General features: G+C 37.5%; 2 protein-coding genes and 2 long non-coding RNA genes across 4 annotated transcripts; 2 read left to right on the top strand and 2 right to left on the bottom strand.

Annotated features, from left to right (window-relative positions):
• The first annotated feature begins 967 nt into the window (after positions 1-967).
• Positions 968-2,330, top strand: LOC145898635 (E3 ubiquitin-protein ligase RNF146-like). The gene is made up of 2 exons (XM_082987172.1): positions 968-1,358; positions 1,712-2,330. The coding sequence occupies exons 1-2, from the start codon at positions 1,114-1,116 to the stop codon at positions 2,235-2,237; spliced, it is 771 nt and encodes a 256-aa protein (XP_082843298.1). The 5' UTR covers positions 968-1,113; the 3' UTR covers positions 2,238-2,330.
• Positions 2,331-3,101: 771 nt separating this feature from the next.
• On the bottom strand, positions 3,102-3,901 carry LOC145898643 (uncharacterized). Its single transcript, XR_014402439.1, has 3 exons — positions 3,792-3,901; positions 3,422-3,733; positions 3,102-3,240 (listed from the first exon to the last, which is right to left on the bottom strand). It is a non-coding gene; the product is annotated as an uncharacterized LOC145898643 (long non-coding RNA).
• A 1,925-nt stretch (positions 3,902-5,826) lies between these two features.
• On the bottom strand, positions 5,827-7,125 carry LOC145915252 (uncharacterized). Its single transcript, XR_014403661.1, has 3 exons — positions 6,755-7,125; positions 6,296-6,396; positions 5,827-5,919 (listed from the first exon to the last, which is right to left on the bottom strand). It is a non-coding gene; the product is annotated as an uncharacterized LOC145915252 (long non-coding RNA).
• Positions 7,126-10,922: 3,797 nt separating this feature from the next.
• Positions 10,923-13,271, top strand: LOC145898208 (microfibril-associated glycoprotein 4-like). Its single transcript, XM_082986641.1, has 7 exons — positions 10,923-11,124; positions 11,299-11,418; positions 11,473-11,618; positions 11,864-11,960; positions 12,028-12,124; positions 12,201-12,265; positions 12,630-13,271. Exons 1-7 carry the CDS (start codon positions 10,953-10,955, stop codon positions 12,872-12,874), a joined length of 942 nt encoding a protein of 313 aa, XP_082842767.1. The 5' UTR covers positions 10,923-10,952; the 3' UTR covers positions 12,875-13,271.
• The last annotated feature ends 1,785 nt before the right edge of the window (positions 13,272-15,056 follow it).

The following is a 15,056-nucleotide window of genomic DNA, read 5'->3' as shown; positions in this document are numbered from 1 at the left end:
AAAATTTGTCTATGTTTGTGTGTCTTATTTTGGTCTATATATATCGATCCTGGGTCATTAAGACACGCTGCTAGTGAGAGAACTGGTTGTGAAAATATTTGACTCCCACCACTGTTACTGTCTGAAGCTCAGTGACTTTTGTTCGTAATTTGTCGAGCGGTATAAACTCCTATCACTTTTTATTTTTTGCGATTTTTGTTTATCAAATGAAAACCTGGTCTGGATTCGTGCCCAGGATAACCCAGGTTTTAAAATTCCGGTTTGTTAAAAAAAAAGCAAATAAATGTGTGACCTGCTCTCTAGCGACGTGACTAAGGTGTGGCTTAAGTTTTATTGTTTATGCATAATTCCGTTGTTTGTCGAGCAACGCGCGTTGACCTTAAACACTGCTATCTGTTTAACCCTTTTCACGTTGGCCTATATTTTAAGAAACGGTGTTTGACGAGTTCCAAACCTCTTTTTAGCAGGGGTGTTAGGAAGTTAAATGGTGGTGTTAGAATGAAAGGTGTTTCACCGAAGTATGCATTGAATATAGCCCGACTCAGTGCCAGAATTTTTCACGAATTTGACCCTGTCTACAAACGGTCATCGAAAGAAATTGCACGAGCGCTTGCAGGCAGACCTCGCTCCAAAAACAAGGAATTTTGCAATTACTACCCTCCTATGAAAGACATTGACCAGTTGATGTTATTCACTCGAAAGCTTGGATTGTATGTGTAAGTGACACCTCACAAATTTACTGCTTTATATATGTTTTGCAGAATTTAATCATCATCCTTTACATTTGAAACATTTTGTTGCACGAAAAATGAAGATACAGTGGGCCTTACTTGTTTTACCATGTAGGCTAAAACTAGCTTCAAGCTAGTTTATTTAATGTAGCATTGTATAATGAAGGATGCTTTAGCTTTTTTAATTATCTAGGATTGTTATTGACCTTCTGATTTATTTGTTACAGCAATGAACACCTTGACTTCAGTGAGGAAATGCAACGCCAGAGAAATCTGCGCATAAAAGGAAGAGAAAAAAATTAGTTTTTTCTCACTTTCGCTCAGTTTTAAAAACAATTAGTTTGTGGTGTGTATTCTGTTGTATTATATTTTGAACTTCGCCATGACGACCAACCCAAAACTTGTCAAAGAACAATCGCTGGAGTGTGCTATTTGCCTCCAACCATGCATGCAGCCTGTTGAATTGCCTTGTTCTCACATATTCTGCTTCTTGTGTGCAAAAGGAACTGCCCTGCAAAGCAGAAAATGTGCTTTGTGTCGCGGTCCTATCCCTGACGACTTTATTTCCAAACCCTTCCTTTTTAAGAAAGATGGTACTGCTCTTGCAGGAATTGCTGATGAAGTGAGGTATGTATGTATGATAACATATTTGTGTTTACAATTATTACTCTTAAGCTATAAAAAGTGTAGAAAAAGCAAAACTGGAACTAATTCATCCAAGGTGTTCAAGTTGGCTGTCAACCTTGCATTATATAGCTGTAAATCTGCCAGAACCATTCAGAAACATTTTTGCTTTTGTGCATGAACACACATTAATAAGAACTGACATAGACGTTTTTATTTACTTTGTTAAAACTTACGTTTATCTGAACTTGCCTTCTGTGCATTGAACATTAATAAAGTTGCCAAAGATACCCATACTTGGCTATAATGTATGTACAATTGAAATGGTGTGGAGTATTTCAACCTAAAACTTTTAGGTATGTTTGGTATTACCAAGGCTACAACGGGTGGTGGCAGTATGATGACCGCACATGCACAGAAATTGAAGCAGCGTTTGCAAAGAAGGAAAAGTCTGTTGATGTTCTTATTGCTGGATCTGTCTATGTGATTGACTTCGAAAATGAGGTTCAGTATCAGCGGAACCGGTTGTCGCGGAAAAGAAAAATCAAACGGGATCTAGTGAGTGTGCCCAAAAAGGGTGTTGCAGGATTGCATACTGCAGATGTAAATGTGGCAACATCGTCAAATGATCAAATTCTCAACACTGAGGAAGCAGAAACAGACATGGAACAAAATGAACCCCAAGCCTCAGCATTGGATGTTCCATGTGACGGTCAAAGGCATGTTCCTGTTGGACAAAGTGGTGACTCGACTCCAGTCGTTGCCATGCAACGCAGCCTTACAGAACCTCCTCAACGTTTACAACAAGATAATGGTTCAAACCAGATGATGAGGCACCAGAGCATGTACACTCGCAGCCTGGACGGTGAACCTATGGAGTGACTACTTTTGGATGAAAATCTCGCTCAGTGTGCTTGGTGGCATTACTACACTTTTCCATGCGAAGACAAAAGAATTAATAAAAACCCTCTTTTACTGGTTTGTGATGAAATGCATGCGATTTTAGAACTTTTAATCCAGCAATTCTAGTACAAATTTTTACACAAAATAATGCCAGAACATTGCAATGTGTTTCCATGCAACCTGATCTGAGAAATCATTTTATGTACCGGACTCTATGATGCCCCAAGTCCATACGAAGCAAAGTAATGAACTTGCAAACCTACAGCTACAGCCAAATGTACCAAAAAAGTCCTGAATGTGTTTTTTGTTAAAAGAGCTTGTTATCTCCATGGTGGATTAGCAGAGGGTAAAAATGTAGTGAGGGCAAGGTTAGCACACAGTGCAGGTCACTTCAAGATAATCGATTGTTTTGAAAATGTAAAACTACAAACAACTATTTGCAGTCTCAACTTGGTAAAATAAAGCATGTAACTCTGGCAGTGTTTACAGTTTAAAAGTAAGGTATGACTTACTTAATGGTGTTTTAAAGGATCAAAATATGTGTTTGGGTATTGGGTCTGTAAATATTATCAACCCACATTTTGTTATACTCCGTTTGGAATGATACATCACACATTTTACATATTTTCTCTATACAAATAAACATGGTTCATACAAAGCAACTTTTATTTTCTACCATCGAGGATAAAACACATCTAGCAGTGTTGATTTTTCAAAGAAAAACATTCTGGTATTGTCTCGCAGTCGACCAAACAATGCTTCAAAAAAACTCCTGACAGCAAAACTCAGTTCATCTTGCGCATGATGAAGTTGAAGTGACATGCTGTAGCCAGGATCTCTAAACTGCACAAACGACATAAGCAGCAAGCACTGGATGCCGCAAATGGCCAAAAACTTCAATTCAAACCGAGGAGTTTTGCTTTTATGTTGAAACAAAAACATTGCTACAGCAGAAGCTGGTGACCCTCCCAGTATTGTAAGTCTGGAAAATATATGTATTTGTCAACATAACAAAGATCAACAAAATTTTATATTCTACATTATTACAATTGTTTGTGATGTTTTGAACTTTTCAAGTAAAATCAACAATATTTTGCAAGGCTGGTCATTAACCACATCAACAAATTAAAAAACTACATTCTAAAACAATGGTTTTCACATACCCATACAAATAAAGATCAAGCGATTCTGCTGGAAACTCTAAAAACGCATCAATTGCATGAACTCCGAAGGTCACTGCATTTACCGCAAGTAACATGTTATGTAAATCTGTTGAATTTTTCCCAAGGCATTGTATGGAAGTCAATAAAGATCTTGTCATGAGCCAGCCAGAAGTGAGACACAGTTTTTGCAAAAGCATTATAGTTTATGCACTTCCAGGTTGTGGTAGTGATGGGGCGTCAAAAGTAAGGTCTTTGAATGCAGCAGTAAGGAAGACGCCAGCCCCGAAAAGTGCAATGTTGATGAGAAGCTTCCTGTGGGCAAAAACATTTAATTTTAAAAAATAAAAGTTTTTAAAACCTAATATCTTGCCTTTTGGTGTCACTGGTGAACCAGTCTTTCACCTTGTTCTTGAATCCTTTTGGTGGTGGTGCACTAGAAGGCGGTTTTAATCCACCAAACATTATGAAATTAACAAAGTTTAGGCTGGAAAAAAGTATGAAACCAGTACTCATCATAAGGTTCTCAACCTCGAACACACTGTTACTGGCCTAAGAAAATGAAATTAAACTTTTCAAACTGACATATGTCACGTGTATTGCTTATTTTACATTGCACATACACCAGAGCCAGACTGGAAAGTTTGTAATTTGCATGAAAGATTTTATCAATTGACAATTGATTGTGTATGTTTTTTATAGATTTTCCGAGCGCTTGCTAAAGTTTGCTGCATTCTTTCGGTTTAGTAGCCTAGTTTTTAACTCTTTTATGTGTCTTATTACAAATTTGAGGTCAGTCAATATTACAAGAAATTATAACACAAAAAGATGAGCAAAACCACCGATTAGCAATTTTTTTGTGTCTTTGCAACTTGAAAAAAACAATTTTGTTGCAAAAATATTTTTAACATGGAAGATGGAAGCATTGTCACATGCCCATTTCTTGTATAGGCTGCGTATGAAGAACACTGCGGGGATAACAAATCTACAGTCCTGGTGTTTTCATCCTGATCATTTTCCTCACCATACCCTAAATAAAATCTTAGCACGAATTCCGAATCAAGTCTAATTACGTGCGTTACACACACGTGGATCTGGTGATGCACAACCAAAGTCCATAGAAAACACAAGTTGTCCAACCCATTGTTACGCGATAGAAGCTCATGGCCGCCATTTTGTGTCCAAAATAATACAATGGACATAGGCCAAACTATAGAAATTTTCTTTTTGCAGAAAGTGTCGAGCTCAAGAAAAATTTTCTTTTGTCGTGATTAATAAAAATTTTAGTTTAGTTTAATTAGATATGAGAATTCAGTGAAACGGTAGCGATTTTGATGACAATTTACTTGAATACGCACCAGGTTTAAGGTTAGCTAGTGCAGCTTTCAAAAGATTATTACATTATGGGAGGATGCTCAGCCCCAAACTGTGTTAACAGAAGCGAGAATGGTTTTAAAATGTTCCGCTTTCCTACCGCTGTATCCATTCGCAGACGCTGGCTGCAAAATTGTCGCCGGGATAAGTGGGTACCAACAAAGAACAGTCGACTTTGCGAGGTTTGACTGAAAGATACTCCGTGCACAGATCAGTTATTATTAACCCTAGTGAGTTTAGAAACATTTTGAACCGAACCAGTTGGAACAAAATAGAAAAGACGGCCTGAAAAAATTGAAGTTGGGAGCCGTGCCAACATTATTTAATGTTCCAAACTGCCCAGCTAAACTTTCTAGTCAAAGGCGCCTTTTGAAACGGCACAGGAATATCAGCAATCAAGGAGATTTTTCCAGTAGGGAACTAAGCTAAACATTAGGCCCAGATAGTAAACGTATTTATTAATTTAGCATGCAGTCACGACCACAAATACAGCAAATCAGAAGCTGAAAGTGCAGAAAGAACAGAACCAACAGAAGCAGTACAAGTGACTTGTACAAATTGCTCAAAATACGAAACAGAAAATAGGCAATTGAAGCGACAGGTACAAACATAAATATTTGTTTGCTCTGTATTTATTGTTTCAAAATTAGATCACACTTTTGAATGCAAAACTGCAAAACATGGCTTCTAATTTGCCGAAATTTTTGCATGATGACCAAATGAAGGCTTTGCAAGGCGAAACAGTGAACAGTTCGAGATCTGAGTGGTCAGACGAGACTATCAAAGTTGCACTAAAAATTAGATGCGCAGTTGGCAAGCAAGGGTATCTAACAATGTCAAGTTTGTTGTACTGAGCTTTAACTGAAACCGCGTATTGATCTCACGCAGATACGAGTTTCTAAGATCGCTTACGTACCCACTGCCCTCGTACTCAACGCTCTGCAATAGAATTGTGCCTCTTGGGATGAGTCCGGGAATACAAAATGTAGTCTTGGACTGGATGAAATCCAAGTTGGAGGCGACCGAAGAGCACGAGCGTGTTTGTAGTTTACTGCTCGACGAGGTTCAAATTGCAACAGCCGTTGAGTACGATCCCGGCATCAAGCAATTTGTGGGATACGTTAGCCCTGAAATGATGCCAAAGTCAGGAAATTTAATGGCATCACATGTGTTGTGTTTTATGGCAAAAGGCATCACAACACACTGGAAACAAGTAGTTGGTTGGTTATTTCGGTAAAAAATTTAAATGTGTAATATTCGTAATGTTGTGTTTTTTAACAGCATATTTTTACACTGGCACTTCAATTAGTGGTGAAATTTTATGGAAAACAACAAAGGAAATTATTAAACAGCTCGCCATAAGAGGTTTCACAGTCAAAGTGGTGATTAGTGACATGGGGGCTTGCAACCAAGCAATGTGGAAGTCTGCTGGAGTTGTTAGCAACAGGTGATGTCCTGTTTCATTTTTTGATAAAGAAACAGTAGCAAAAAACTCATCTTTACCTTTTTCTGCATTACAAATGGTCAGAGATGAAGTTAGATGTTGCATTCACCATCCTGCACTGCCTGATCAACTTCTTTACTTCATGCCAGATGTGCCTCACCTTTTAAAAAACTTAAGGAGTGCTTTTTTAAAGCATGATATGTATTTAAGTGACAGTGTTGTGACCAAATACAACCTTCCCACAAATCAGGTTTGCACAAAACTAACTTAACCCAGCTAGCACAAACATTCAGTAACTTAATTCAAGTTCTAAAAGTAATAAATGTTTTTATTAAGGTTTCAAAAAGTTGGGTGGAAAAACTTATTAATTATCAAGAGGAAGGTGAGTTTAAGCTAGCCCCGAAGCTGACAAAAAGCCATATTCATCCAACACAATATCAAAAAATGAGGGTGAATATGGCAGCTCAGGTATATATGTAACTCAGTAAATAATATTCAATTTTTCTATCTGTCCTCACCTTCAAATTCCAATTAGGTATTGAGTCATTCAACTGCTTCAGCCATTCGCACGATGGTTGCAATAAACAAACTTTATCCTGAAGCACTGACAACTGGATTTTTTTGTCAGTACATAAATAATTGGTTCGACATCATGAACTGTCGATGCATGCAGGATGCCCTTTTTCCAAATTCGGCAGAAAAGTTAGACCAGCTAACAGAGGTAAAATATTATTTTAGTAAAACAATATCAATAATACTATAATTGTTACAAAAAACTTACCAAAAATATTGCATATCCGCATTTAAATTAACATAAAATTATTTTCAGATGTTGGACACATTTCAAAAAATACATATTTCCAGTTCATGGAAGCCTGTACAATCAGGAATCAAATTGGCCACTACTAGTTTGTTAGCTTTGCACCAGGAGCTTGTCGTTCATGGCAACTACAAATTTTTAATGTCCGGGCGGCTAACCCAAGATGCCCTTGAAAACTTATTTTCACAAGTTCGCAACAAGGGATCGTCACACCCAAAGCCAACACAATTTAGGCTCAGTCTACGAATGATTTGCCTGTCACAAATGATGCAAACAACTAGCAAAGGAAACTATGAGCCAGATGACACTCCACATTTAGTCAGTTTTTTAAAATCCCAGGGAAATAGCTGTGACCCATCTGAAGGCCTTGTAGATGACGACAGAAGCAACTTGACAATCCTGGCAGATACAGCTTCATCTTTGCTGTCAAGTTCTGAAGAACAGGGGTTTTATTATGTTTGTGGTTGGGCAATCCATGAGGTCCTTAAAAAAGTTGATTGTGCAACATGCACATTATATTGCCAAAGTGAGGATGCAATGCCCAGTCAGGAAGGATTTCTAACCCTTTTCAGATCATTTACCCCCAGCAATAATTTAATGCATAATGAAACAACAACTCACCTCTGTCATCCTTCCAGTCAATTATTGGAAGTTTTGAAATATGCAGAGAGCAAGTTTCGCCAAATTGTTGTTGGTGTGGCAAGACGAAAAGATGTACTTCAATATTTACTTACTGAAGCCCTGCCAGAAAATGTCAAGTTTCCCAACTGCCACGAGGTTGTTCCAAAAATTGTAAAAAAGTACATTAAGTTACGACTCCACATTCATGGCAAGACTGTGACTAAACAGGCTTCCCAAAAAACACAATTTGGAAGCAAAAGTGCAGCAAGATGTTCTGCAATAAAATAATTATAAAGATTTTTATGCTAATCAGTAACTTTTGTTGTGTGTTATGGCTGATGCTGATATAATTCATTTAATACATGTCGTATTTTACGCACAAAACTTATCAGTTAAACATCTTGTGCGTGATACTTACCTTCTACATTAAAAAAACACACCGGCAAGAAATTTTAGACCATCTTGTGGACAGCAATAAAGTTTGAAACCGTTAAACCACGATGGCATCTACTGAACAGGCTACACGCGTTCCAGGCTTCTGGACACAAAATGGCGGCCAAATGTGGCAGTTGGAGTACTCGTGATTTCTATGACTCTGTGCACAACGACCTTCATGTGCATGGAAGACTTTTTTCTGCTGATTTTAGTATTTATTTCTTGACGAAATACAACCGTTTTGTATTGCCGAATTTTTTTTAAAATCAGTGAAATATGCTTAAAATATTTAAAAAAAATTTAATTAGTTTCAGGCCAACTATAGTTTTTAGTCAACTCAGCACGCATGTAATGTATGATATCTATGTTTTTAAGAATTTAGGGAATGCGATTATTTGTTGAGCTGTTATATCCAGATAAAGCGAAAGTTTTATGCAAATAAACGTTAATTTCAACGTTTGCCTCAAACTGAAATCTTTAAAGTGTTACAGTGTCGTTCATTTTGGAAATAAAAAGTTGGTAGGCTATTTCGCTACAGCCTATAAAGTCAACATTGAATCGCGCAACTGGTGCGGAACAATATTGGTCGAAAGGGGGAAGAATACTGTAAAAATAAAGCTTGTCCCAAAATGTATGAGAATATATAGAGTAAAGGCTCGCATTTTTACCCAGTGCATATGTGCTTACTCGTTAGAAACGTTCTCTTTTTTGACTAGCGTGCTTAATTTTTGTCATAAAAACTTGCTTATTTTCAACTATTTGGGACACCCGTTAATTTTTTTCCGGAGCGACGTATCGACAAGAATTTTTTTTTGGAACGGCGTTCTGTGTCTTACTTTTACCGTTGCACCCACCGAATGTTCGCACAGCCACATGCCTAAAATTATAAAACTATACTGCACGATCATCCTATGGAATCATGTAAATAAGCATGGAGCCAATAATATGAATTTTGTGGGCTGCATACAGATGGTTTAATTCGAGCTATAAGGTCTCATCAAGCCCAGTTTGATGCCCAACGGATGATGGCGTTTACAATAGTCACCACAAACTGGAAGTTTTTGACCGACAAGATCGTTCATATGGTCACGCAAGCTGCACCTAGCAGAACAAATAAACATACAGTTTGTATATTGCTGGCAGATTAGTTTTCGCATCAACTGTGTACATGTTCTTTTTGTCTTGATTGTGGAATTTGGTTGCCCTTTGCAACACCTTACCTTCAATCAACCTCCTATACCTCCACTATTGTCCCTCACATTAGTTACATGTCGCTTTTTCCTCGTCAGTGACGTTTCAATCTATCCTTATTTTAAATTATTTTTTTAGACTATTCCCTCACAATCACAATTTATTCTATGTCTGATCGTGGTGGTAGCAACTATACAAAAGACTTTATAGTCAGTGTTACCGAATCATTTCGGCACCCCAACGCTGCCTCCCTCACTCAGAAAAGGCCCGGACTCTGCAATAGCGGCTCACCATAAAAGCTAAAATACCTCAATGGTTTCACTAAATGGGCGTCTGACTTTAAAAAACGTACTGCTATTAAAAGCTACGATAAAAACACACAGAATTCCAATGAACACAAATAAATCCTTCGGTACGAAAACATCGCTTGGCAATAACAATGAAAACCACTGCACAGCGCGACGCCCATCTTAAGACTGTAACGTGTCATACACACAGGATTACTTGCACCGGCCAATCAACCAATCAACGACTTGCACGTGAACCAATGGAACGTTACGGAATGTGGCAAACATAGAAAACGACTATAGTGCGGAAATAAACACAAAGTGAAATTTGACAAAACGCGACTGCAGGAAACCGATGAAAAACTAAAGGAATAGTGCGATGTGTTGTGCGCCTATGTAGTAAAGACACCTTTAAATAAACAACACAGACAATCTAAGAAAGCATAAAGAAAAGCGTTAGTGCCATGTGTCATTTTCGCCACATCAGCATCACCCGCAAAAACTACACAAACTAAATAATTTGTTCGATTTTATTTCACGTTTTGTTTTGGGGAAAAACTGAATTGAACTATATTACCATGTCCTGAAATATTTCTCAAGCGGACAGTGGTTCGCCTGGGGATATTGGAAATTTATACATTAAAATGTAATTGGTTTTGCAGAACATTTGCTCAGGACATGCTGCAAACTGTTTGTGTGGACGCTAATATGAAAAACTAAACTGCGGTTGTAAACTGTATTACAAAAACCAGAAAAATGAATGTACAGGAAGCAAGCAAAATGGGAAAGAGTATAACATACATATCATTCGTAATAATTGCGCTTCACAGGCCTAAAAGTGAAAAAATTCACCACATAAAGTTTCCAAAACAAACGCACACCAAAACCTTTGCATCAAGATCTGATCGACTCATTTGCATGTGATGTACTAAAGGTTTGAATTCTTTTGCCTTAAATGGAAATGTCAAGTTTCTGAAAAACACGCTGACATGCCACAAATAAGGAATGCACAAGTGTTTCCTGCGAATAGCTGATGTGTTGTTTGGGAAAAAAAGGTGTCGCATGCAAATTGCCGGATAATTGGGTTCATTCGAAAACCTACAAGTACTTCCTCCAAAAAGATGCACTTGAAAAACAACCTCGCTGCAAAACCGAGTGTTGAAGAATTGTTTTCCTAAAACACGCCCGCTCAAACTTTTAAGTGTTGCGATGAGCCACTTTTATATCAAGAAAGTTAAATGCGGGTCAAAACGTTTTTTTTAAAGATATACTAGGAATGCACAAGTTTATATAAAAGGGTTTGTTGAAACCATTTAATGCATCTTTAGTTTAGGAATTTAGAGATTGAGGTTGCTGTATAATATGGCCTTACAAAAAATATCTTTGCTGCTCTTGTTAAGCTCAAGTGTAAGATGTCAGATCAGCCTGGAATCGTGCACAGTAAGTCTTCAGTGTGGAAATACAAATGGCTTGTTTCAGTCCACGGGAAAACAAAACACTTCTCAACAACTCCAAGGTCCACCTGGCAAGAAAGGTAGGCCCAAAGGTTTTGAACTATTTAACTAATTTAACAAAATTACAGTGAAAATTTCAACCAATTTCACATTTAATAGGACTGCTCCTCTGGCATAAATTAGTAGTATTTTTATTACTGGCTACAGTTGACACGACGAGGTCCATGTTTTTTAACACGAGATTGCGTGTTTAGGTCCAAGGGGATTCCCCGGTCCTCGTGGCGTGAAAGGAGAAACGGCTGAACGATGTGAATGCGATGGAATCGTCGAACTTCGCAATGATTTGCAACAACTTCAAGCAAGACTTGCGAAAGGTTTGAAAAGGTTTCACCACTTAAAAAAAAAAGGAATTTCTTTTTAATTTCAAGTGGCTCGGAATCCGAAAACCTGTGATGACGTTTGGCCGAGAAGTGAAAACGACACAGCAGGTGTCTACACAATCTACCCTCTCAATAGAAGGCATCGAGGTTTCCACGTATTATGTGATTTTGTAACAGATGGCGGTGGATGGCTGGTGAGTGATTCCGAACTGTTGATGTCGCCCAAATCCAGAAGCTATCTTTAAATATAACAAGTCACTAATACGCCTTTTGAAATAACAAATACAAGTTTAGACTAAATACATTTTGTCAAAGGTGTTTAATTTTGGAATTTTAGCAGCTCAATCTTGTACAACCATTGAATCAATCGCAATTATTTAAAGTTTTAATGCTTAAGGACGCCTGGGATATGAGTTGAACATTTTTACTTTCATGAAAGGTTTTTCAAAAAAGAGTCGACGGATCTGAAAACTTTAATCGGGGTTGGGACGATTATGTGAATGGTTTCGGAGAACTTAACGGGGAATTCTGGTTGGGTAAGTTTTGTATTCCGTCCCATCCACATTTTAATTGATTTACTTTATTCCACGTATCTTTGTAAAGGCCTCAAAGCGCTTCATCAGATAACTAATAGCGGGGAATATGAGATGAGAATTGATATGGAAGATTTCGATGGAAATAAAACCTACGCCGCATATGGGTAACTTGAAATGCATTTTTCGATTTATGTAAAATTTAATTTAGAAAAATTGTATTTTTTGACGATTTTTCTGCAGAAGTTTTTCGGTGGGCGAAGGAACCAATTACCAAATAAACTGGGATGATTATTCAGGTCCAGCAGGTAATATTTTTCTACAGAGTGTGATTTAACTTTTACGCAAAAAAAGGGGGTAGGATTTTGACTAAGATTTGGAACTAATTTTGAAAACAGAAAACACAAATGTGTTTAATTCCAGGACATGTACACAGTTTGGAGTTGTGTGATCTTACCGTGCTAATTTAACATTTCATACGAATTATTAGTGATAATGCGTTGAAGGACGAACCTGGCTGGCAAAAAAAGTGTACAATTTATTGCTGCTCGCCCCCAAATAAATCCAGTTTTGTATCAAAATGCAGTATGCTTACTATAATTTGGTCTGGGCCCATAGTAACCCTGGGTTTTCCTCGTACAAAGCATAACCGGCGTAATTGTGTTGCACAAGGTAATGGCATGCAACCACCAGGAACAAAGTTTACGACAAAAGATTACGATCAAGATACCAGCTCTGTAAATTGTGCGGTGGCGTACAAAGGCGGTTGGTGGTTCACTGATTGCCATAGTGGAAATCTGAATGGTTTTTATCACGGAGGGCCGCACGAATCGTATGCCGATGGAGTAAATTGGAGATCATTCCGTGGTTACCGTTATTCACTGAAAAGTGTAGAAATGAAAATGAGAAGGTTGTAAATTCCTCTTTCATTTTCTCCCCTCTTGAATGAATCTGAATTTGTACAATCTGCGGATTTGCTATCGTTTGAAACATTTCTGTTTGTTGGCGTTTCTATGAAATTTTGGTGACTCGGATATGAGATTTTCAGGTAATGATGATGTAATTTAGGTTTTTTTGTATATTTCATTGACCAGCATAACACATAATGTATATGAGTAATTTTGATGCCGTTGGAAAGATTTACCATGAACAGTATTGTGTGAAAAGTCGTAGCCTACCGAGTTGTTTGCAACATTTTTTAACTAATGCGTTTGACAACTATCATAACGCCCCCGTATTGTTGTATTGTTTAGCGTATTCGTACATTTTCCTGTAAAAAACATGTTGTATTTCTTCATTGTGATTAAAAACACACCGACCGAACGTTTATTTTGTGCAGTGGGCGTCCGGGTTCACTTGAGGACAAAATATCGCCAGATATAACTTGTTTCTGTGATATGGGTATGTGTACAGGCTAGTATTTTTTAATCAACATTGTTCATTGATTTACAGCGATATTATTTACCATAAGGTGGAGCTGTGGCGCTACAAAAGTGGTTACCAAAAAGTTACCTAACTTAATCTTATCTTATTATATTCGTTACATCTATAGAAACGAACAACTGAAAGAAATTACCAAGATATATCAATTTCTGCGGATTATTGCGGATTAGTGCGGATTTGTATGTCATTGCTACTAAACAATGGCTTTTTTGATCTGGTTCATCGAAACAGGATTGGAATTTAAAAAATTACCGCATGCAGTTGTTGACAAGAAACAGATAGTAAAGTAACTACCTGTAGCCTCAAAGTTGTTGGAGATAACGCCATCAATTTTCATCAGATAATTCCAAACAGAGCGCATATTGTAACACAATAGAAATGGAAAACCACTGTTGATCGAGATATGCTGTAGCGTGTGGTCACGACCGTATGTTATTGAATCTAATGGTGAGTTGTATCGTCGCGATCCTGTGCATCTGCACCATGCTCTATACTTGATTGGTTTAACAAAGGAAGGGATGTTGTTTGTGTTTTCTACCGCAAGATGTCGCCACGGTTCCGAATGTACGCATCATTTTGTTGACTTTCACTTTTTTTCAAAACCTTGCCAGCCATACAATACCGCGCTCCAAGGGTTGCGGCGAAACAGCTTTTGGTTGAAGCAATTTGTAGTCATTGTCGCATTTTATAAAAACAGCGTAAGTTTGAGTTTTTTTCCAATTAATTTATTTCACAAAACGTACGAATTGAAACATAACAAATATCTTTGAACCTCCGCGCGTATACGCTCACTTTCAGAAGACGAGCAAGAAATGGCAACAAAAGATAGGTGCATGTATTACGTGGTCTCGGTATATAATATGCCTAAAAATAAAATGTCCTAGAGGAAAGATTGTGCTACGTTTGCAGGCATCAGTTTAAGAAGACCTATAGATGTGATTGAAACCGATCTGACGCAAAGTTTACCGATAAAATTTATGACAATTCGTTCAAGAACTCGTGTATTCATGTTTTAATTTTCAAGTCACCCAGTTTTGGGAAATAGTCCGTTTTGGTTACGCAGGGGCAAGCGCAGTGGCATATCGCTTCCATAAAAATATTACACATTTTTTTAAAAATTTAAGATCTTGTGATGACGAAAGAGATAAATTTGTGTGGGTTCCTCAGCGATTCTTTAGGTGAATCCGGTCGAAAATTTTTGAAAACTGCGCTTGGAACAAATAAAGAAGTAAGTTAATAATCGATCGACAAGAACAAAGCCGTGTACTGCTTTATCTCGATGAATATAGAATGGAAAAATTTCAGCATGTTTACGTGGTTGATGAGTGTTGTTGCATGCAAAGCATGATAAAATATTCTTGAGCAAATTGTGGACCCTTTCAACTCAAACCTATTTCCAGCATCTTAGGCGATAGAGCTTACGTAACACTGATGTTGCTTCAAATTAAACGAAACATTAGGCAAAGAAACAACGATGCGGAGCTTTGAAGAACGCATAGGTTTCAAAGGAAAAATTAAAAATGATTTCAAAAGGGAAAATTTAAATACGAATTAATGCGAGGCACTCCCTTGCATGAACATTTACTCGACACAAAGAGTGCAGGACCCAAAGGGACAAACAACGATATATGTATAAATATATGTATAATATATAAA

The sequence above is a fragment of the Ascidia mentula genome, chromosome 1, assembly GCF_947561715.1.
Source record: "Ascidia mentula chromosome 1, kaAscMent1.1, whole genome shotgun sequence".
Lineage (NCBI taxonomy): Eukaryota > Metazoa > Chordata > Ascidiacea > Phlebobranchia > Ascidiidae > Ascidia > Ascidia mentula.
Note: the sequence above shows the minus strand (reverse complement) of the source record. Positions and strands in the feature narration are given on the sequence as shown.